Source organism: Sminthopsis crassicaudata, chromosome 1 (genome assembly GCF_048593235.1).
Source record: "Sminthopsis crassicaudata isolate SCR6 chromosome 1, ASM4859323v1, whole genome shotgun sequence".
Taxonomy (NCBI): Eukaryota; Metazoa; Chordata; class Mammalia; order Dasyuromorphia; family Dasyuridae; genus Sminthopsis; species Sminthopsis crassicaudata.
This window is the reverse complement of record NC_133617.1, coordinates 437422146-437447987: the sequence shown is the minus strand read 5'-3', so window position 1 is coordinate 437447987 and position 25842 is coordinate 437422146. Positions and strand designations below refer to the sequence as shown.

Sequence of the window (25842 nt, the reverse complement as noted above, 5' to 3'; positions counted from 1 at the left end):
GATCTCAATGGGGTCATGACCCACAGTTCTAGAAGGTTTGTTCTATACAGGATTCACTATTTTTCAGTGAAATACTAGCTATGGGTCCTATAACCTTATGCAAAATAAATCTTTAAAATGAGCCTAGATTATATATCTACCTTGAGGAGCTATGCAGTACTCAGAGCTCTTCCTGCTATTTGAAATGCCAATCATATGCTTTTGCTTTATGAGTTCAGAGTGTTGATCTTGGAGTAAGGAAAATCTAGATTTTGGGAATTATGTGTAAGAGCAAAATTCCTGGCTACCAAATTATAGAAAAATTACAAATGTGAATAAGAGAATTTCCACACTAATGAAACAAGAGACTCAAAAAAAAACATATTTTTCTAATCTCTAAGATTCAGAGTAGTAAGGTCTATTGGATTAAATAATAGACTGAGAAACCTAGGTTCCAGTGTCATCATTAATACTGAAAACTCTTTTAGTCCTTCTGTGCCAGAAATTCCTTATATACAAAAATGGAGACAAACAGGTAACCTGCCTAACTCATAACACTGTTACTAAGATTAAAACAATACAATGAAAAGTTATGAAGTTTTCAATTATTTCAAAAATTCAAATATACTATATTAACAAAGCATTCCTATTTTAACACAAAGATTTCTTTATATTACCAAGGAAAATATGGGCATGTAGTCAAATAAAAGCATCTAAGAACAGCTGCCCTTACCACCACTCAGTGTTCCACTGGGATCAAATACATCACCGTCCAGAGTGACTGTTTTAGTCATTATCCTTTTATCAAAGGCAACTTTCTTAGCATTGTCTAGATTATCACAAACCAATGTTGTCCCAAAGACAAATTCCATTGCCTTCTGAAGCTCAGGTTCATACTCAATCAGGGAAAGGGCCAGATGCACATTATCAGCACCAACCTGCCAAGTAAAAAAGACTTATCAGGCCAGAGTCATGGTCTAAGAGGGTAAATAACAATGAACAAACAAGATACAGACAGGAAAGACTCGAAAATAATCTTTTTTTTTTTTTTTTTTTTTTTTTTTTTTTTTTTGCTGAGGCATTTGGGGTTAAGTGACTTGCCCACGGTCAGACAGCTAGGAAGTCTTAAGTGTTTGAGGCCACATTTGAACTCAGGTCCTCCTGACTTCAAGGCTGGTGCTCTATCCACTGCACCACCTAGCCGCCCCTCAAAATAATCTTAGAGGGAGGGCACTAACATTTAGGAGAAAGAAGCACTTACATATACATATATATATGCATATCTCGCTTAGAATTACTCTGAGCATTTTATGCTATTTATGAAGTTTACATTGAGCTTCACATCAAAACTATGTCTCTTATCAATTAGTTTTTCCTATGCTAGAAACAGTAAAAGATTCCCAAAATCACAAATGTGCTTAATGCTTTAAAAAAACAAAAAACAAACAAAAAAGATCCACAGCAAACACAATAAGGTGAAATTTGCTTTTGTGTCACCAAGTCCAGTTTCTAAACAAAACAACTGCCATTATGTTAACTTCTACTGATCAGATTTCAAATCTAGCTTCAGAAAAACTAATATTAAAAGTTTACATTTTTTAAAAAGCATTCCTTTGCTTTATTTAAGTCCATACATAAAATGTATCTTTGGTTAAAACACTTTTACATAAAATATAGTATGTCAGAACACAAGAAGAATAAAAATAAGTAGCATCCACAGCACTCACTCACCAGCTTCCTAGAACCTGAGGTAGGAGAAAGTGGCTTAAATGGATAAGTCTATTAACACCTTCTTTTTAAGCCAAATGTTTCTTCTACCCAATCTTTCTGTTTCTTTTTCACAACTCCTGTGTTGAAATTTGGGTCATCTGAACTACCCTATGGTGACCTAGGAGTAGAAGAAATTACCCTAAGCAGCAGGAGGAGACAGGGCAGCCATACTATATTGGATTGCATGGATTCCACTAAGCAAATCTGGTGAGGGGATGCAGGAATGAGCAGCTTTTTGATAATTATGAACAAATTCCCAAGAACTTATAAATCTAAAATTTCTCTGATCAACAAATGGACCAACTATGACTCCAGATTAAAGATGATGAAGGCTACCCATCTCCAAACAGATACAGAATGAGATATACTTTTCTGGACATAACCAATATAGGAATTTGTTTTGATTGGCTATAACTTTTTTTTTATTTATTTAAATGGGGGAAGATGAGGAACAAGATAGAGAAAAATGATTTCTAATTGAAAAAATAATTTTAAAAAATTTTAAATTTCTCTACTAGGTCTGTATCATAAAAAAGGGAAAAGGACCTACTTGTGCAAAAATTTTTGTAGTAGCCCTTTTTGTTGTGGCAAGCAACTGGAAATTGAATGGATGTCCATCACTTGGAGAATAGCTATATATTATGGTATATGAATGTAATGGAACATTATTGTTCTATAAGAAATGATCAGCAGGATGATTTCAGAAAGATCTGGAGAGACTTACATGAACTGATGCTGATTAAGTGAGAGAACTAAGAGAACAGTGTACACAGGAAGAACAAGATTATGTGATGGACTTGGCTCTCTTCAACAATGAGGAGTCATCTGCATCCAGAAAGAGGACTACAGGGACTGAGTGTGGTGATCCAATATGATATTTTCAATTTTTTTGTTGTTGTTTGCTTGCTTTTTTCTTTCTCCTTTTTGATAATGATAATGATTTTTCTTGTATGATAAATGTGAAAATTTGTTTAGAAGAATTGCACATATTTAACCTATATTAGATTACATGTTGTCTAGGGGATGGGGGGGGGGATAAAAGAGAGGGAGAAAAATAGGGAAAACAAGGTTTTGCAAGCATAAATGTTGAAAACTATCTTTGTATGTATTTTGAAAATAAAAAGTTATTAAATTTAAAAAAAAAGAAAAAGAAAAAAAATTTAAGTTAAAAAATAAATCTAAAATTTCTGAACATGCATCAAATCTTTAAAAATATAGGACAGCATATCCAGGATGGTCTAGGCTATCAAACAAAAAATTAATCATTATTACACTATAAAACTTTTTGGTAGAATTTTATGCCATCTAAAAGCCATACAGAGCTAAGGGGAATGCCAATTTCATTAATATAGCTAAAAATTCACATAACTAATTACAAAAATATTTTAACTTTAGATGTTAAGAGATTATGGATTTATATGTTTTCATAATTGAAATCCCAAGGTAATACAAATCTATACAATGTTATTCTCTAAATAATACAATGATACCAGTTGACACCACTTACATAGCACTCCAGGTTTATAAAATATTTAAAATACACTAAAAAGAAAAATTTGAAACAAAATCTTCTTGAAATTAAGCCATCTGCTTCTTTGAAAAGGGGTTATAAAAATCAAAATGCATATGAGACATATATAAGAGACTTACCAGATTTTTAGCAATATTCAGAGTTTCTTTTCCAATACACCTGGATGAAATTTTGTTCAATGGAATTATAGTATGCCGACGCTTTAGTTCACCTTTTTCTAGTATTTTTTTACCTGTAATCTAAAATAAATATTACATATTATGGGGGAAAAAATTCAAGGTCCATAAAAAATTCAAAAGGAGAAATTGAATTCTATCTTTAACGATATGGTAGAACTATGAGCTTTATGATGTTTCTAAGAAGTTATCTGACCTTCCTCCATATAATATTGATCATGCATGTTGATGCATGTTGCTTTTCTATTTTTTTAGCAAAATATTTTAGGGGACCATAAAGCAGAAACCAAAAATTAAGGAATGGATATCTTTCATATTATCATGAGGCATTAATATAAAACTTTTTAAATTCAAAACCAAAACTGGAGTTGTTGGGGTTTTTTTTAAGTGATGATGTCTATGTGATTTTTTTATTTTAACCTTGCAATAAGAGAGGAATGAAGATTAACCTTACAAAATGTTTCTAACACCATCAAACTAATGGAAAAACTCTGTCCAATATAAAAACTAACATGTTTTCTGAAACAGGGCATAAACACCAAATTCAGGTATATGGGTCATTATAAAAAACAGTTCTAATGATTTCATTTACATTACATAACAAAAATAAATAAGACTTGCTACAAAATAAATTCTCTTTTGTAATTTATAATTTTTGTACATATGAAACTTCCTATTAGAAAACACATTCCTTCACCTTTAACATTTTGTTACAGCAACCATGTATAATTAGTGATTCTACCTTTTCAATTAATTTTTCTCAAACAAAATAAAAAGATGTTTTAACATATATTTTAACATATATCTTTTAAGATATAAAATAGAAGTGTTAGGATTTACTATATCTTCTAGTCTAAATCTTGCTTAATGAATATACTTAACCCTAAGTTTTAGTTATTTTTATTCTAATCATTAGGATTCCACAATATTTGGTATATTAAATCATTTGCTATTTAATGGTATACAAATTGAAGATGTTTAGCCTAAAGATTAGACTTGGGAATAGACATAGCAAAAGAGAGCAATAGAGTCACTAATAACAATTATAATAAAAGAAGGATCAGACTTGCTATATATGTTCCCAGAGGGCAGACCTAAGAGCAATGTATTGAAGTTACAAAGAGAAAAATTAAAATTTGATAAAAGGAAAAACTTCTAAAAAGGGAATGAGCTGTCTCAGAAAGGATTAGTCTTCCACACATAATCAATAGAGAGTACAAAACCTTTCATTAAGTATGTTATAATGGGGATGGCCTTCAAGAACAGGATGGATGGTCACCAAAGCCCCCTTCCAAATCTAGAAATTATGTGATTCTGTGAATATAGCACACTTAAAAAGTGTTTAAAAAACCCAAGAAGCCTTTTACTTCCCTAACAGAAAAGAGCTGAAGTTAAAAACACTTTTTTCAACTTTACATCTTTATCAAAAAAAACTATAAGTATGAAAAAAGACATATGACTGAAAAATGCTACCAATTTACCTCTGTGTCAACTACAACACTGTAGAGTCGTCCACCAGCCACAATTTCTAGCGCTTTTGTTGTAGAGGCATTTTTTACATTAAACAGAGAAGCAACAAGGCCTTTTACATGATTACGATTCCAATTTTTCTCTGGATCCCTTTACACAAAAGATAACAAAAATTAATTCTAGAGAGAGATACTACTCCCTCTGACATAGTATATTTGATTAAACAATCTACTACCCACTCATGATCAAGTTTTCCTAATTTCCTAATATTCCCAGTTTAAAACAAAAGCAGAAGATTCATAACATATGCAAGACAATCCATAATTTCATAATCAGTTAAACTAATTATAGTTAACTTTAATATATCAAAATATACTTTTCAGTGCAAATAACCTGTATGATAAAATGTAATATACAGTGAGGTTACTATCTTCATCATGAAGCCTAAATTCTCATCTACCCTTTAGATCTTTAGTTCTAATAAGTGAACTTTTGCCTTATCTTGCTCAAAACCAGATACACATGTTCATTCCTGGCTATCGCCACACCATACACATCTGGTACTTTTTATTCTTCCATATTAGAATATAAACTCCTTACTGTACCTAAAAAGTTACTAAACTTTGCTGCATATATTGTTTTAATCACAATAGCTAATAATCAATAAATTGTTGGTCACTGTTTTCTCACAGTAATCAAAAACCCCTAATGGAAGCCAATTTTTTTTAAAAGAGAATGTCCCTGACAGAAATCCTGATTGGATTGATGGATATTTAAATAAAGAAGTGGGCTAAAAGTCTTCAATTCATCCTATTGAGAGAAGATGGCTTGATCATGAGACTCAGCCACTTCCATCAATCTGGACAGAGGAATTCATCTTCACCCAGACCACTCTAGTTGGTTTTCTGCTTCAGGAGCTAGGTGATCCTAATGGAGGAATACAGGGGCATGGGCTTATTTCCTAAAGGTAAGAATTCACCTAGATTTGATACTATTTGCACACCAAATAGAAATAAGGTCTACTTGTCTGATGTCTTTCTGCCCATAATCAAATACCCCAAGGATTAGGACAATCACCACTATCAATCATGTCCTTCAGAGTCAGGTTGACTTAACTGACAGGGGATAATCTCTGAATAAGGAAATGAAAACTTAATCCTAATTTAATAAAGTCACTATGAATATAATAGCAAAGTAATAATTTCTCTGGGGCTATAAAATTGGGCAAACCCTTTGACCCACTAATAATAATAACCACTAGTAATTCTAAATAAAAATATTTATAGTAGCTTTTTCTGTGGTAACAAAGAACTGGAATGGCCATCAACTGGGGAATTGCTGAACAAGTTATGATAAATGACTGTGAAGCAATACTGTTGTACTATAAGAAATGATAAAGGGAACGATTTCCGGAAAAACTTGGAAAGTGAGGTGAGCATTACCCAGGAGAACAATGTACACACTAATAAAAATACTGTCATGATAATTTACTGAGAAAAATTTAGCAGCTCTTAGCAACACAAAGACCAGTAACCATTCAATCTATCTATAGCAGTAACCATGCTATCTACCTCCAGAAAGAAAACTGATGAACTCTTTCTTTTTTATGGCTAATGTGGAAATGTTTTGCATGACTTTATATATATAAAATGGACATTTATATTTCTTGTTTTCTCAATGGATGAGAAAGGAGGTAGAGGGAGAAAATTTGGACTGAAATTAAAAAATTTTTTTAAAATTTAAATTATTATGGTGCTAACAAAGATCTCTACTATAAGTGCTTAATGAATGCTTGTTGTGGTGTTTTGTTTTATTATATATTTAGCCTTAACTATCTGTATTTTATTTATTTTAAGATGTATGCTAATTAAGTTCATGACTTCTTACTTGTATTCAAATCGAAGACTGGGAAACTTGGCAAATAGGGTTTCACACGTTTTTTTCAGCCTGCTAACATCTTGAGACAACAATCGACGCTTTTCCAATAGACATTCCTCCTTGTTTTCTAAATAGCAAAACATAACTCATCAAATAATTTTTAAAAATAAATTAAAGCCCCCCAAAAAAGCAATTCCCTCTAATATTCTTAGTGATTTAATTTAAGCAAAATATTAAATACTAAATAAAAGCCAAGCATAAATCTCTGGTGAGAAGTATCAAATGAAAAAACATATATAATATTTAAACCATCTCTGCCAATTATTAAATATTGGTTTTGTAAAAAGAAATACCTGTATTTCATGAAAACAGCCCTTAATTTTAAACTAAGCAAAATGTTACTCCTATCAGTAAAATATAACCAGTAAGAACTGACAATTCAATAATGCTCAGTACAACCCTGATTCAAGTACTTCAGAAGGGGAGTGAAGCAGAAAAGGGATTCTTTCAAGGCTAGGTTTCTCTCAAATTGTAAAGGGGGTTATTTAAATTTGTTATTATGTTCTTTCGGAAGAATAGTTGGATTGAGAAATGGCTAAAAATCATGTCATGCAAAGGTGATGGAATATTATAATATAAAGAGAAATTATGAATAGTGAGAAATTCAGAAAAATTGAACACTGCAGGATGCAGAATAAGCAAAATTAAATTCATGTTTTCATTAACAAAAATAAAAATATCATTTAGGAAGCTGGGCTTCCTAAGTAAATACTTATATTTAAATACCTAAATGCCTAAAATTTAAATAAATAAATTTAAAAACCAGAGGCAGCCCAGGAGAAGAAATAATGAAATATACTCCGTTCCTCACAGCAGAGCCAGGAAACTACTCAGGCAGAATGTTATGTGTCTTTGATAGATAGGGTATTTGTATGGAATGCTTTTGGTGAATTGGAAGGTGCTTTTTTTTTTTTTTCTTTTTCTCCCTGAGGCTAGGGTTAAAGTGACTGAGACTAGATTTGAACTCAGTTCCTCCTGAACTCAGGGCTGGTGCTCTATCCACTGTGCCACCTAGCTGCCCCTGCTTTTTTTTTTTTTAATTACAAAAATGGTTCAATCTGTAGTCAGGTAATGGTTTTTTTCTTACCCAGAAAAGACTGATATAAAGAAAAAAAGACATCCAAATAACATTTTTAAAAGAAATAATTTTTAACTCTTTTGATATGTTAAAAATCCCCATAAAAAGGTTATTTAATATTAAATATCAAAACTTTACAACATAATTGTAAATATAAATTTGATTTTTTTTTCAGAATCTCATTTCCCCTAAAGCATTCCCTTCTTAGCAATTGGCCAAATATTCTCACATAACAAACAATGCAAACCTTCATAATTTAGCATTTTCATTTCTGTTTCCAGTTTCTCTTTAAGCTTCTTCACAGCTTCGAAGGCTTCTTGGTCTTTCTTGTAACCACTATCCATCTTTTTAACTTCAGCTTGTTTGGTTTTTAGTTCTTGCTGGGCATGTTTCAACTTCATCTGAGCCTAGATTGAAAAATGAGACAAAACCATAGTAGTACTAAAGATAAAAGAGCAGCAAATATAGAAAAACAGATTTACTAAAAACAGCTCCCAGTAACTCCATAACAACTTCCAACTCTTATCTACTTAGATCATCTACTTATCATATATAAGCATTTTTTCCAACAGCAATTTCCTAAGTACTTTCCTGTTTATAAATCAATTTCCAGCAATTTCATTAAATACACATGGCAAATATTTTAAGATTTAACTAGCAACAGAGCTTAAATACAAGGCTGATTATTAGCTAACCAATTCAGAAAAAGGAGCTCCAAGGTATACTAAGTTCAGTGGTTCAAATAACAATAACAATATTAACAAAAATTTGTTTTACAGTTTTCAAAGTACTTTATATTTCATTCCAATAAGCTGCCTCAAAAATATGGTAAGGGTAGAAGACATCCTTAAAAAGAAAAAAAATAAGATATAGTATGAGAGACGATTCTGGAATGAGAGGAGTAGGTCAGAAAACATTTGGCTCTCCAAGTTTCTTCCACAACAAAATAGAAAATGACTGAAGAGCAGCAGAAATAAACATGTTGATAAAAAAGTTGTCCCAAGACAATCTGAGGATACCCCACGTGGAGGTTTTCTAGAGTGAAGTGGAAACACCTCCACACCAACTCTGTAGAATCAACAAACAAGCCATGGGGTAATTTGGTTAAGGGACAGCCTTAGTCTTAGAAACTTTCATTTTGCAGATAATGTGGGAGACTGTAATGCTAAGTAGAAGAAGAGTGAAGGACTTTCCACTTGAAAGACCTTCTGCTGTCAAGGAATGCCAACCAAGCACAACTATGCTGACCAGCCAAGTCCCAAGATATAAGTGCAGAGAGAAGCAGCTAGCACCCGGAATGCAGTATCAAGGGGGAGGGGCTGTTGGCTGTGGGCACTTGTGGGAAAGCAGAATTCCTGGATTCAATTTCAGTTGTAGTTTATAACCACCAGAGGGAGCAAAATCATTAGTAAGACAGTGACTGGGGGCCCTGCTTTGGAGTAGATGGGAGAGCCAAAGGCTGGGTCCCAAGACAGACCTCAGAAAGTAACAGTAAGAAGGATCTTAGACTTGGAGCATCATTCCCCATATCTTGGGACCACAACTTGATTACATTAATAACTGCTAAAAACAATTTTTAAAAAATAAATAAAAATAAGTAAACAAAGGAGAAAAAACTCAACCTCTATAGTTACCATAGGGATAAAGAAGATTTGGGTTCATATTCAGAGAAAGGTAATGAAGCTAAAAAAGCCACATCTTTTCCAAAAAGAAACTTGAAATGGTCCCCACCACAAAAAGATTTATTGGAAGAACTCAAAAAAGACTTTAAAAATCCAAGGGAAATTGAGGCAAGTAATTTCTTGAAAACTAGAATTGGGCATAGAGTTAGTTAAAATAGATTTAATATAAACTGAAAAACAGAGAAGTATGCTATTCTCCATGCTCAGTTATAGCCTTCTGTGGGGGGTGGGGTAGAAGGAGAAAGAAAAACAATAAAGTAAAAAGAATACATAGCAGAAAAAAGAAAAACCAACAAGGAAACAAAGAAAAGCCAGCCAGCTTTGAAAACAATATGTAGCATTTATAAGTTTTCTTGAAATGGAAATTTGGAGGGGCAGGGGGATGCAATAGGAGTTAAGTGATTTGCCCAGTGTTACACAGCAATTATGTGTCAAGTGTCTGAAGCTAAAGGTTCACCTGTCTCCAGGGACAACGCTCTCTCCATCGCACCATCTAGCTGCCCCTTGAAATGGAAATTTACGTTTTATATTGAATCTTCTTCTACACTTGTACATAGCACATTTTTTCTTTTCCTTTTTTCATTTTGTATTTAAGGATGCAGTGAACAAGTGACCACAGGAGTGGGAATAGGGGAAAATGGTTTAAAATAGAATGAATGAAAAATAACTTAAGAGCATAGAAACAAGAAGAATGATGTTAATATCAAGAATTAAGGGACTTGTACAAGTCCACACATCTAGTAAATGACACAAAGAGGACTAGAACCAGTTTTCCAAACTCTCATCCAATATTCATTCCATCACACCAAGTTGTCAAACTCTTGATATGGAATATAGCAGCTGGAAAGAACCTTTAACAATTTATCACATTTTAAAATTATAATTATGAATTGTTTATTTCTGATTATACCTGCTTGGCTTCAGTCTGAGCTTTGCTTATGTCATTCTTACAGTTCATCATCTGTCCAGCAAGAGTTGCCTCTTCTCCATCCTCATTACTGGACAGGCCTGCAGAAACTGCATTGAAATGCTGCTGTGCAGCTGCCAGGGCAACTGCATCTTGAGTACTTGCTTCTTGAAAAGAAGTCAGCCCATCTATTATCTTCTTTACCTCTTTTTCCTTTGCTGTCAAAGTTTTAGAATCCTTTGTGGAAAAAAAAATAACAAGGAAATTAATTTCTTTCACTTGTGAAGCAAAATTTCAATATCTAGTTCAATAGTTTTAAGAACAGGGATTTATTTCTTCTCTTTTATACATAAATACTTCAGCATATATTCTCTCCCCATCAATGTGGATGATAACTTTTCCAAGTTATTGGAAGTTGCAGAAACAAAAACAAACAAAATCACCAGTGGCTGATCAACTTAATCTTTCTTCAAATCTATAAATGCAGAATTGAAAGACAGCTAACTGATTCTCAACATCAACTCTCTCTTTTTACATATGAAGAAGCTAAGGCACAAAGGGATTGAGAAATTTGCCAAAGATCAATTAAATTGTTAATGACACAGACAACTTTACAACCAGAACTGCTTATTCAAAATTAGCCCTCTTTAAACATACAAATATGTTAAGGACCATGCCTAAGTGTGAAACTCAGAAAGCCTGTAAAGGATTAAAAGGGACTGTACTATCAAGGGGTGGGTTATTTCTCCATAGCTGTGAATCATAACACACTTGAAAGAATTGCAAATCAGCTTTTACAGAAGCAGATGTTGTTTGTGAATTGGAAAATAAATCGGAGGCAAGAGGGAAGAGAAGAGAGGTCAAACAATGCAACTGCCTCCTTATATTGTTATCATCCTCTCATATGAAGGGATCTATTCTGCTGGTCAGAATTAGATCCCCAGGAGCTACTAGCAGGTAGCTCCTATAACACCCAGCAACCACTAGCAGGTTGCTCCCTAACACACACACCCTAAAACTGTTTATATAAACATCACAGATTATAGATTCCATAACAATTTCAAAATGTTATGATGCTATAGGAGTGAATTTCAAGATCATGGCTTTAATCATAAAGTCCTGCATTCCAAATTATGGTTACTTCAGTAATTGCTATATTTTAAGCTTACTATTGCAAATATAATATTAAATTAAAATGAGACATCCCACAAAGAGAAGAATGATGCCTTTTTTAATAAAGATCCTCATATACTCTAAGTTCCAGCATTATCACATTAATTAAAAACTTTGATATATCTATTGATAAGCAAAGTCAGCACTTGAAGAATTTCTCACCTTCTACAATAAAAATCAGAAATTTTAGCCTAATTAATGTGGTTTTGTTTGTTAGTTGTGTTTTGTTTTGTTTTTTGCTGAGGCATTTAGGGCTCAGTGACTTTCCCAGAGTCACACAGCCAGGAGGTATTAAGTGTCTGAGGCCAGATTTGAACTCAGTTCTTTCTGAATTCAGGGCTGGTACTTTATCCACTACCCCAACTAGCTGCCCTAGCCTAATTAATATGAAAAAAATAAAGTCAATTGCTGTAATTTACCTAAGATCTTTTTTTTTTAAAGCCAAAATAGACAGGTATTTATACCCAAGGACTTCAAAATCCCTGATTGTATCAAGAAAAATGTCTGATTTATTGGTTGAAAAGAGAAATACAGACATTATAGAATATCATTTCCTTACAGGCAGGGACTATTTAATTCTTTTATGTCTCTAGTACTTAAAAAGTACTTCATATGTAGCAAGCTTTAATAAATTATTGAGTTGAATGCCAAATTTATGATATCAACAATTCTGCTTCCATATTTTGTAGCCCCTTAAATAAGAATTTTAACTTTTGGGGGTCACACAGCATTTGAGCCATCTAGTGAAGACTATGGAAGTCCTTCTCAGAAAATATATTTTTAACACATATAATAAAAATGCATGGTATTCCAAAGAAGTGAAATATAGTTATCAAAAAAATTTAAAGACAAATTCATAGACCACAGATAAAAATGCTTCCCTTACAGCATTTAATGTTAAGTTTTAGTAAAGTTTTAAAAATTAGACTATATTTGAAATGACGTGTTACAAGGTCAATACTGCTGAGAACAATGCACTAGAATACCTTGTGTTTTGGAATGTACAGTAATATTGCATACCTCTGCCATACTTTTTTCTATTTCTTTGCGTTTTTTGTCTTCACTTTCAAGATTTTTCTTCTTGAGATCAAGAGCACTTTGAGACTTCATATTGATTCTTTGTGCCTCTGCAAGTACATCTTCCAAGGATTGAAGGACATTACCAATTTCCTACAATAAAACATATCTCTCCACTTCAATCAAGTTTCTTAAAATCTACAACTACATTGCAATCTCACTTTGTAAATTCAACTTTATAAAGAGTAAATAATTTTTAAGAGCTATTATATTATGCCTCTCTAAACAAAATAATTAGACAGTAAGACACTTTCAGTGGCTCTAGAATACCTCAAAATATCACTCTGCAAAGCAAGTTTATTTTTTGCAGTTATTTTATTATAGCTTTTTATTTACATGAGATATATGCATGGGTAATTTTTCAGCACTGACAATTGCAAAACTTTTTGTTCCAATTTTTCCCCTTTCCTCCACCCCTTCCCCCAGATGGCAGGTAGACCAATGCATGTTAAATATGTTAAGTATATGTTAAATACAATTTATGTACACATGCCCATACAGTTATTTTCCCGTACAAAAAGAATCGAATTTTGAAATAATGTACAATTAACCTGTGAAGGAAATAAAAAATGCAGGATGACAAAAATAGAGAGGTTAGGAATTCTTTGTACTGGTTCATACTCATTTCTGAGAGTTCTTTTGCTGGGTGTAGCTGGTTCAATTCATTACTACTCTATTGGAACTGATTTGATTCATCTCATTGTTGAAGAGGGCCACATCCATCAGAATTGATCTTCATATAGTATTGTTACTGAAATATATAATGATCTCCTGGTCCTTCTCATTTCACTCAGCATCAGTTCATGTAAGTCTCTCCAGTCCTTTCTGAAATCATCCTGCTAATCATTTCTTACAAAACAATAATATTCCATAACATTCATATACCACAATTTATTCAGTCATTCTCCAATTGATGGGCATCCATTCAGTTTCCAGTTTCTGGCCACTACAAAGAGGGCTGTCACAAACATTCTTGCACATAGAGGTCCCTTTCCCTTCTTTAAGATCTCTCTGGGATATAAGCTCAGTAGTAACACTGCTCATTCAAAAGGTATACACAGTTTGATAACTTTTTGAGCACAGTTCCAAATCACTCTCCAGAATGGCTGGATGTATTCACAATTCCATCAATGTATCAGTGTCCCAGTTTTCCCCCATCCCCTCCAACATTCCACATTATCCCTGTCATTCTAACCAATCTGAGAGGTATGTAGTGATATCTCAGAATTGTCTTAATTTGTGTTTCTCTGATTAATAATGACTTGGGGCATCTTTTCATATGGCTAGAAATAGTTTCAATGTCTTCGTCTGAGAATTGTCTGTTCATATCCTTTGACCATTTATCAAATGGAGAATGGCTTGATTTCTTATAAATTAGAGTCAATTCTCCATGTTTTGGAAATGAGCTCTTTATCAGAACCTTTGACTGTAAAAATGTTTTTCCAGTTTATTGCTTCCCTTCTACTCTTGTCTGAATTAGTTTTGTTTTACAAAAACTTTTCAATTTGATATAATCAAAATTTTCTATTTTGTGATCAATAATGATCTCTAGTTCTTCTTTGGTCATAAACTCCTTCTTCCTCCACAGGACTGTGAGGTAAACTATCCTATATTCTTCTAATTTATAATCTCATTCTTTCTGCCTAGGTCACGAACCCATTTTGACCTGATCTTGGTGTATGGTGTTAAGTGTGGGTCAATGCCTAGTTTCTGCCATATTAATTTTCAATTTTCCCAGCAGTTTTTGTCAGTGAGTTCTTATCCCAAAAGCTGTGATCTTTGGGTTTCAAACACTAGATTATTAAAGTTATTGACTATTTTGTCCTAACCTAACCTATTCCACTGATCAACTTGTCTATTTCTTAGTCAATATCAAATGATTTTGGTAACTGGTGCTTTATAATATAGTTTTAGATCTGGTACAGCTAGGTTACCTTCATTTGATTTTTTTTTTTTCATTAGTTCCCTTGAAATTCTTGGCCTTTTGTTTTTCCATATGAACTTTGCCGTTATTTTTTCTAGGTCATTAAAATAGTCTGATCCTATCCAAGAGCATTTAATATTTTTCCAGTTGGTTAGATCTGATTATTTATGTGGAAAGTGTTTTGTAATTTTGCTCATATAGTTCCTGATTTTCCCTGGGCAGATAGATTCCCAAATATTTTATACTATTGGTAGTTACTTTAAATGGAATTTCTCTTTGTAACTCAACTGTTGGTTTTTGTTAATGATATATAAGAATGCTGATGACTTATATGAGTTTATATTGTATCCTGCAACTTTGCTAAAGGTGTGGATTATTTCCAATAAGCTTTTTAGTAGAATCTCTGGGATTCTCTAAGTATACCATCATATTATCAAAAAGGATTATAATTTGGTTTCCTCATTACCTACTCTAATTGCTTTAATCTCTTTCTCAACTCTTATTGCCGAAGCTAGCATTTCTAATACAATACTGAATAGTAATGCTGATAGTGAGCAACTTTGTTTCACTCCTGATGTTATTGCGAATGGTTCCAACATATTGTAGGGTTCTGGCTTTTGATCCAGTCTGCTATCTGCCTCCATTTTATGGGAGAGTTCATCCCACTCACAGTTACAGTTAAAATTACTAATTCTGTATTTCTGTATTTCCTGCCATCTTATTATTCCCAGATTATGCTTTTCTTTTTCTTGCTTCCCCTTACCCTTTTCCCCATTACATATGATGCTTACTGATGGTTTTAAATAGATGCTACTGATTATTTTAAAGAAAAATCCATTTTTAATAGGAATGGATGTTGGGTTTTATCAAATGCTTTTTTCTGCATCTATTGAAATGATCACATGGTTTTTGTTAATTTGGTTACTGTCAATTATACTAATAGTTTTCCTAATATTGAACCAACCCTGCATTCCTGGTATAAATCCTACTTGGTCATGGTGTATTATCCTGGGGATGATTTTCTGTAGTATTTTTGCTAATATTTTATTTAAGATTTTAGCATTAATATTCTATTAGGGAGATTGGTCTGTAAATTTTCTTCTGTTTTCAATCTACCTGGTTTAGGTATCAGTACCATGTCTGTGTCATAAAAGGAATTTAGTAGGACTCCTTCATTCCCTATTTTTTCAAATAGTTTATATTGGTTAGAATTATTAGAATTCACATGTAAATTCCTCTGGTCCTAGGGATTTTTTCTTTAGGGAATTGATTAATAGTAGCTTGTTCTATTTCTTTTTCTGAAATGGGACTATTTAAGCAAATTACTTTCCTCTCTGTTAATCTGGGAAGCCTATATTTTGGGAGGTAGTTATCTATTTCACTTAGGTTATCAAATTTATTGGCATAAAGTTGGGCAAAGTAATTTCTTATTATTGCTCTAATTTCTTCTTCATTGGTGGAAAGTTCTCCTTTTTCATCTTTAAGACTAACAATTTGATTTTCCTTTTTCCTTTTTCTAATCAGATTTACCAAAGGTTTATCTATTTTATTGATTTTTTTCATAAAAGCAACTCTTAGTTTTATTTATTAATTCAATAGTTTCTTTACTTTCAATATTATTAATTTCTCCTCCTAATTTTAGATTTCAAGTTTAGTATTTGATTGGGAGTTCTTAATTTGGTATTTTTCTAACTTTTTGAGTTGCAAGCCCAATTCATTGATCTTCTCTTTCTCTATTTTACTCAAGTAAGCCTCTAAAAATAAAATTTCCCTTTATTACTGTTTTGGCTGCATCCCACCAATTTTGATATGATGTCTCATCATTGTCACTTTCTTGGATGAAATTATTACTTGTCTATAATTTGCTGTTTCACCTAATCATTCTTTAAGATGAGATTATTTAGTTTTTAATTACTTTTTGGTCTATTTGCTCCTAACTTTTTGTTGAATGTAGTTTTTATTGCATTGTGATCTGAAAAGAATGCATTTATTCTTTCTGCCTTCCTGCATTTAATTTTGAGGTCTTTATGTCCTTATAATATATGGTCAATTTTTGTATAGGTTCTATGAACTGTTGAGAAGAAAGTATACTCCTCTCTGATCCATTCAGTTTTCTCCAAAGATCTATCATACCTAATTTTTCTAATATTCTATCTACATCTTTAATTTCTTATTTGTTTTGTGATTTAATTTATCTAATTGTGAGAGTACAAGGTTGAGATCCCCCATTATTATAGTTTTGCTGTCTATTTCTTCTTGCAACTCTCTTAACTTCTCCTTTAGGAAGTTTGATGCTATACCCCTTGGTGCATATATGTTTAGTATTGATATGGCTTCATTGTCTTTGCTACCCTTTAGCAAGATAGTTTCCTTTCTTATCTCTTTTAATTAGATCAATTTTTGCTTTTGCTTGATTTGAGATAAGGATGACTACCCCTGCTTTTTTTGACTTCACCTAAAGCATAAGATTCTGCTCCACCCTTTTACCTTTACTCTATATGTATCTCCCTGCTTTAAATGTGTTTCCTGTAAACATATTGTAGGATTCTGGCTTTTGATCCAGTCTGCTATCCACCTCCATTTTATGGGAGAGTTCATCCCATTCACAGTTAAGGTTAAAATTACTAATTCTGTATTTTCTGCCACCTTATTATCCCCAGATTATGCTTTTCTTTTTCTTGCTCCCCCTTACCCTTTTCCCCAGCATTAAACTTATGGGTACTACTTGCCCCACACAGCTCTGCCTCTTTAGAATCCCTCTCACCCCCTTTGAATCCCTTCCCCTTTCTTGTGCCTTTCTCTTATTACTCTTTCCCTTTTTCCTCTCCCACTTTTTAATGAGGTGAGAGAAGTTTCTCTGTAAACTAAATATGTCAATTATTTTCTCTTTGAGCCAACTCTGATGAGAGTAATATTCACACAATGTTCCCCCCCCCTCTAAATTCCCTCAGATATTATAGGTTTCCTTTACTTCTTCGTGGGATATAGTTTCCCTCTTTTTAGCTCCCCCTTTCCCTTTTTCTGGTACTATCCCCTTTCCATTTCTACTTGCCTTTTTTTTATGTTATATCAGCAAAATCAAATTATACGTGTACTTTTTATGTATATCCATAACAGAAATACTTCTGCTTCTCTTGAGTCCTACAGCTGGAGGTCAAATTTTTTGTTTAGTTCTGGTTTTTTCCTTAGAAACAAATTTTATTGATCTATTTCATTAAATGTCCATCTTCTTCCCTGGAAGAAAATGCTCAGCTTAGCTGAGTAGTTTATTCTTGGCTGCATTCCAAGTTCTTTTGCCTTTCAGTATATCAGATTCCAGGCCCTTCGATCTTTTAATGTGGAAGCAGCTAGATCTTGAGTGATCCTTATTTTGACTCTGTGGTATTTGAATTGTTTCTTTCTGGTTGTTTGTAATATTTTTTCCTTATTCTGATAGTTCTGAAATTTAGCCACAATATTCCTTGGAGTTTTTATTTTAGGGTCTTTTTCAGGTATTTGATAAATTCTTTCAATTACTATTTTACCTTCTGATTATATTACATCTGGTAATTCTCTTTGATGATTTCCTGTAAAATAGCATTTAGGTTCTTTTTTTCATCATAATTTTCAGGAAGTCCAATAATCCTTGGATTATCTCTCCTAGAATTATTTTCTAGGTCTGTTGTTTTTCCAGATAGATATTTGAAATTTTTTCTATTTTTTCACTTTTTTGATTTTGCTTGACTGATTCTTGAGGTCTCAACAAAATCATTCATTTCTATTTGTTCAGTTCTGATTTTTAATGAGTTATTTTCTTCATTAACTTTTTTAAACTTCTTTTTATATATGTTCAACTGAGTTTTTAAATGAGTTGTTTTGCTCTATAGAATTTTTTTCCATTTCACAAATTTTTTTTTACTGAGTTATTTTTTTTTTTTTTTTCCAGTTCACAAATCCTACTTTCTGGGGAGTTCTTTATCTTTTCCAATTTACAAATTCTGTTTCCTTGGGAGTCCTTTACCTTTTCCAATTCACCTTTCAGGAAGTTGTTTTCTTTTCCCACTTTATCAAATTTTTCTTTAAGTGAGTTATATAAGCCTTTTCTGTACTCTCTTCCATAGCTTCTCTTTCCTTTCCCCATTTTTCTTCTAGCTCTCTTTTAAGATTTTTTATAATTTTTTCTAGGACAGCCTTTTTTTTACTCATTTTTTTAAAACCCCTAAGGGTTCTGTCTTCAGGGTAAGGAGGTTACTAGCTTCCTCTGCAGAGTAGGTACAGATATATGCACAGTAGCTGTCCTGCAAATGGGCTGCAAAAAAGCAGCGGAGCTGTGGAAGTGCTCTGGGAAAAGCTCTGCACTGGAAATGTCTCTGCCCTGGGTAGCAGGGCTGAGCTGGGGGAAGTGCCCTGCTAAAAGCCCTGCTAAAAGCCCTGCTATTAGAGACTGCCCTGGGGCTAGAGGCTGAGCAATAAAAGTATCATTGCCCCAGGCAGAAGCCCACTGTGTGGATTAGCAGTTGCCCTGGGAAGAGCCCCACACCCACATCACACCAGAAGTGTCTCTGCCCTGGGGAGTACAGTTGTTGGCCAAGTAGTTCCATTGCCCAAGGCTGAGCCCCCTTGCCATGCAGATTTGTGACTGCTCTGGGTAAAAGCCCTGTGCTTCAGAATTTGGTTGCATAGCTGTGCTGTGGTTTGTGCTCAGTCACTCACTTCTGGTTTTGGGTTGGTGTAGCCAGATCCTGTTAGATTCTGGCATTTTTTGGAGTACACTCTACCTTTGGCTTTAATTTCTCTGCTGGTTTATTCTTTTGCAACCAAAGCAGAGCAGCCAACCTGTAGTAGAGACCTCCCTGTAAATTTTCCAGCCATGGAGACAGCCCCCACCCAGTCTGCTCAGTATGTTAGTTTCTCCTTCTAACTCCCTGCTGGTGCTGGCCTGCTCCTGCTGCTCAGGACAAATCTTTTCTGGCAATCTTCCAGATTATCTTTGGCTGGTAAATTGTTATACTTCCAATCTTTGCGAATTTTACTAGTCAAGCACTATTTTTGAGGCTGAATTTGGTAATTAGTAGTGAGGGTATGAGAGAAGCTTAGAATGTCATACGTGTCTTCGCTATCATCTTGACTCTGCCCCACAAAGCAAGTTTTTACCTTACAATACAAGTAATCTAACTTTCATACTTTAGCTCTTACCTTTTCTTTTCTTTTTTCCAACTCTTCTATTTCACGGCTAAGTTCCTTAATATGTTTATCATTCTCAGATACTTCTTCTTGAAGTTTGATAGTTAGGGCTTGCATTTCTTTTAACTCATCAGCTGAACGTACTTTGGTATCTTCAGCTAGCATAAACTGATAAGCAATGTACAAACGACTCAGATGTTCTATTTCTCGCATTACTTTTTGGTACTCCAAGTAGGAAGATCTTTCCTGAAAAAGTGGTCAATAAGAAAAAAAAAACAAGCTGAAATTCAAATGCAATCTATTCTGAAGCTCTCCAACTCTCCCTCTGCCATGTCTGCCACATAGATACATACATATACACACTCAGACACCCACATCACAACTCAAAATTTCAATTTCATAGCATTTTTTACACTGAATGCTATAAGTGAAAAATTAAATTGGAATAGATCATAGAATCATATAGTTGTATAGCTGGAAAGTGAAGCAGGTTGTGGTCCCTTTAAGAAACTATTTCCTGTTGATCTGTAATCCCTTTCAGATTCTCTGCCCCTCCTGGGTAAGGCATATCCTCCCTAAATAAGTTATCTTTCCAGGATGCCAGAGCCTTTGATTCAATTAGCAATCTTGGTCAAAAAGCACTCCTTTGCATCTGGGCTGTCCCAGCCCCCACCAAATCACCCACTATAATAGCTTCCATCAAGGAAGGTCTTTTGTAGATGGACCTTGGGTAGCTCCCTTTGCTGCCAGGACTTTCTGTCTAATGAGAACCGCATTATCAATGCAAAACTCCATTCTCCATAGATCTGTCACTACAGATATCAGTCTCTCTTGGTAAACTGATTTCTATCTAACAATAAACTTTCATTTTGCAACTAATAATTAGGGAATGAGTGAATTCTTTCACTCCTAAAACCTGCGGTTGATTTAAAGGGGATTATTAACAATTCTCTTATAACCACTATCCTCTAGACCACCAGGAATCTAGACCACTCAAACAGCATCAAAAGGACATCAAAAGACAAAGTTGGATGAAAACTAGCTTTTATACATAATGTTATAGCATTTGTAAAATAATCCTATTTTTCTGTTTTTACTAACAAAAAGTATTATTAGTCAGTTGAAATATGTGAGAAAACGTATTACAATATTAATATGTAGCATGTAGAGAACCTAAGGCAAAAATCAAATCACCAATGACCTATGTTAAACTTCTCTTTTTCTAATAAAAGACAAACATACTAAATAGCCTATTAGCTTTATCAACACAACATTTTTATTTTTTTCCAACTGTTATTGTACAGTTCAAGAAAGAACACAATATCATGTTCCTTCCTTAATAATAAAAATTTTGGAAAAATAATCTAAATTTTATAAAATGCAATTTAATAGGAAGAAACAAACTCCTGCACAGGAATAAAAAAAAAAAATTTAACTGTACAAAAAAAGATTGTACAAACAGTTATTGTGAGGAAGGAAGTAACATGAAAAAGCCTAGGGAATTTAAGAGAACTACAAATTCTTTATGAGTCAATAAAGTAATGTGGCTGCCAAAAAATTCCATCCTTGATTGAATTAATTTGTGTGAAATAGAAAAAGTGTTGATTTGGAGTTGGAGGTCTCATGTCTAAGTTCTGGCTCTGCTACTATCTGCATATTAATGGCCATGTCATTTTTCCTCTGAACCTCTTGTCCCTTGCCCTGAAATTAATCCCTCAATTATCATTCCATATATTTAGAACATACCTCTTTTAATTTATGAAGTGTTGGAGTAATCTCTTCTGTCAGTATCTATAAAATGAAGAATTACAACTTTATTAACATAAACATAAAAAAGAAAAAAGCAAATACTTTTAGGCAAATGAAGGTAAATGGAAAATATCACATTTTAACTTGCCACTTCTATACTATAGATGTTTTCTCCACTTCTATAGCATAAGACGTATAAACACAGAATCTTAATACTTGCCTAATATGAATTATCTAATAACATTAATTACCGTCTGAATTTCTTTTAGCTTAGCTTCCTTTTTTTCTATAGTTTTCTGGGCAGCAATTTTCTTGCATTCATACATCCTGGTTCCAGCTGCTTCTTCAATCATGGATAAAATCTAAAATGAGAATGTTTTAAATAAATATTTAAGAATTTAAGAGTCTGTGATTATCTCAATATAATCACAAAGCACAGTTTAGCCTTGATCAAAAATGAAGACACTCATTATAAGAATATTATCAATGGTACAATCCAAAACAATTTTCATTACTTATTAAATATCACCACATAAATATCAAATAAGAGGAGTAAGTAAGAGGAAAATGAACCTTCAAAAACCTTTGTGGGAGTCTTCATTGCCTAAAACAGTTCTATCAAATAACAGATACCAATAACTGCATACTGACTTAGAAAACTACAAATTAGCATTATGCTATGTTGTGCTTTATTTACTTTGTTAAACATTTCCCAGTGACATTTTAATCTAGTTATCAGAGCATAGGACTACTGGGATGCAGCCTGGTCTAGAGCATATATGTTGTGTAAATATATGCATATAAATGTATAAATGTCTACTAGGGAAGGGTTAAATGCCAAATCCAAAGCAGGGTATTTTTTTTTCATCATCTTCCTTTCTTTCCAAAAGATCAGTGAGGTTCTTAGTTTCCTCTAATCCTCCAATACTCTAATGAGTTCATCCCAATACTCCCAATAAGTAATTTTAGCCACAAACATTTTTCTAAACAAACATTTTTCTAAAATGGCTTATCATCCATTCTGTTCTAACCTTATTACCAAGATACTCTTAATTGAAAAGCCCATATAACTATATCAAATCATCTTCAAAAAATTCCTCCTCCTCCCCTGTGAATAGGGAAAGTTCTCAGGCAAAAAACAACAACAAAAACCTAGCACTTAAAGAAATATTGCCAGAGGAAGTAAAATTATAAATGGATAAATGTATAAATGTTACAATAGTATTTCTAGGAAATCAGATATGACAATGCTACAATGTAATAATTATAATGCTACTACAAAATGAACAAAATGACTCCTAAATTACAGGGATTAATTCTTTCAGAGAGATTAATATTTCAGAGAATATGGTAGTTTTCAGCTGAAAGAAAGAAAGAAGTGTTCTCCTACTTGCTAAACAATGAAAATAAGAAGGGGAATAAAGGAAAGGTATAATTAGATTCTCCAATGTGCCAGGCACCGTGCTAAGCACTTTTACAAGTATTATCTCATTTGATACTTACAACAGCCTTACAAGGGTTAAGTGCTATTATTATTCCCATTTTACAATTGAGGAAACAGACAGAAACTAACTTGCTTACCTGGGGTAATGTAAATCTGAAGCCACACTTAAACTCAGGTCTTTCTGAGTCCTAGTCTAATGTTCTACCCACATCACCACTAGATGTCTGAACCACAATCATACAAAACTTTATTATCATTCCATTTATTTTATTAGTTATTCAAAGGAAAAAAAAAGCACTACCTGAAGATCCCAATCTAGAACTACAACTGAAAGCATCTTTTATGTGGTCAAACTTATCTTACCATATGGGATAGAACCAAACACTGTAAAGAGAAACAAGTTACCTAAAGATAATTCAAAATGATCCAATATATTTCCCAAAATATAAATTTGGTCCTAAGAAACTTATGGTACAATTAATGTCATTAATCACTGTTATAGTTTATATGAAGCTCTTACCTCTGGAGGTTTCATATTCAACACTTTAGTAATTCGACCCTGAAAATAAAATGGAAAATTATGTTCAAGCACTTAATGAAAAACAATGCATATAAAATGTTTAAAAAAAAATCATACTTTTTTTGTTTACTAACTGCTTTAAATCTCAGAAATAAATCAGTCTTTTGGAAAGTCCTTTCCATCACCTTCAGGAAGATAAGAGATTCTTTTTATTAGTCTTTAAGACAATGAATAATGGTCTCCTGGTATTTTTTAAAATATCAGTATTCATTTTAACTAGAATTACAGAAAGATTTAATTAAAAGGGATATTGGTTATTCTATATTGGCAGGGTAGTTAGTACAGAAGAAACATTGGACTTGAAGGGAGAAGACCTGGTTTTAATTCTAGGATCCTCCACTTATTACCTGTGTAATATTAGATAAGACTTGATTTCTCTGGATATTGATTTCCCCCTCTATAAAATAAAATCACGAAAACAGATAAACTATAAGGTCCTTTCTAGTTCTAAAATTCTATGATGCTACAAACTCATTGTCATTTTGGACATGAGGAAACAGATTCTTTTAGATAGTAAAACTCCTGCTGAATACACAGTCTTGCATATCAAAAACATTTTTAACTTCTATTAAATTAAGATCAAAAGGTTTGGACTCAGATAAGAATCTAAAAATCATTTAGTCTTAATTCTATGAGACCCAAATTAAAGCCCTAAATATAAAATCACAAAATGTATTAATTTAGCAGCATGATATTAATATTAAATTTTCAGATTAGTTGATGCCTACTAACAGTCTCAAGGACTGGAACACAGTACAAGTAAATTTTAATAAGAAAAAGCTAGATCTTGAATTTCCAGAATTGGAAGGGATATAATTCATGAGATCGTCCAACCTGAATCTAACTGGTAATCTGCTAGCCAACTTTTATGATAAACATCTATTCTTTAAGGAAGAGAAATCATTTAGAACCTGTCCATTTCATTTTTTGACATTAGTGTTTGTCAGATTTTCTCTACAATGAGCTGAAATCTGTCTCCCTGCAACTTCTATTCTTGGTTCCCTACTTCTAACTTCTTTAATCAAGCAGAATAAGTCTAATTTTCTCTTCCATGTAAGAGTCCTTTAGATACAATTATCATGTTGCTCCTAAATTTTCTCTTCTCCAGATCAAAAATGTTAAGGTCCTTCAGTCAAATCTCTTATGGCATGATCTTCTCTCCAGATTGTTAATATCTTTTGTAAAATATAGAATCCCAAACTGAACACAATACTCTAGATTTGGTCTGACCAAGACAGAGTCCTACACTATCATTTCTTGCTAGACATCACATCTTCCTTAATATAGCCTAACATTATGTTAGTTTTCTAACCAAATATTACAAGAATGTTATACTTACTAGCAACCAAGAAAACACAATCTAGTTTAGCATCAAAAAATTTCTTATATTTAATTCAGCCATGGTATAGAAATAAAAGTGTCAACTTAAAGGCAATTTCTCCTGCCATGATTCAAAACAAAAATCACCTTTAAATTATACTTCAAAAGAATCAATGAAGCATTTAAAATGATGTATCAAAAAAACTAACATGCTGATATTATATTTTATTACTTATTTACCTATTATATATTATATTGTATATATGTATGTATATATTGTATAATTTATAAATCATATTTTAACAAGGTATTTATAGTTTGATGTGCAAACCCTTTTCTGTTCTTTATATAAAGAAATATTCCAATTTCTTGATGTCTGTAACACTCAGAATAAAAAAAAAAAATTACAATTTTGATGAGTTTAAGTCATTCTCCAAGATAATTACTGTAATAGAAACATTTCACTATTAGGCAAATACCCCAAAAGATATCAAAGACAAACAGAAAAATCCCATCTATCCCAAATTATTCATAGTAGTCATTTTTGTAGAAGCAAAAAAAAATGGAAATAACACAGATGACTATCAACTGAAGAATAGCTAAACAAGGTGCAACACACGATTACAATTGAACATGGGTTTGAGAAGTATGGAAAAATTTATATAAACTGAGGCAAAGTGAAGTAATAAGCAAAATCAGGAAAACATTATATATGTTTACAATAACATAAATAGAACAATAGAAACTGAGTCCTGTAAAATAATAAATGATCAAAGTCCCAAAGAAAAGATACAAGACATATCTCCCCATCTATGCAGAGGTGTGAGACTATGGTTACAAAATATTTCAAATATCAGATTTTTTTGTTGATGTTGCTAAGT

General features: G+C 32.8%; 1 protein-coding gene across 1 annotated transcript in view; it reads right to left on the bottom strand.

The window, feature by feature from the left end:
* The window catches only part of SMC2 (structural maintenance of chromosomes 2), a 53618-nt gene that overhangs the window by 24270 nt on the left and 3506 nt on the right, over positions 1-25842 (bottom strand). The window contains 11 exon segments of the mRNA XM_074280627.1: positions 713-917; positions 3400-3519; positions 4938-5076; positions 6814-6931; positions 8190-8349; positions 10535-10768; positions 12725-12874; positions 19881-20114; positions 21615-21659; positions 21869-21979; positions 23582-23620. Of these exon segments, the coding sequence (XP_074136728.1) occupies positions 713-917; positions 3400-3519; positions 4938-5076; positions 6814-6931; positions 8190-8349; positions 10535-10768; positions 12725-12874; positions 19881-20114; positions 21615-21659; positions 21869-21979; positions 23582-23620 (1555 nt within the window).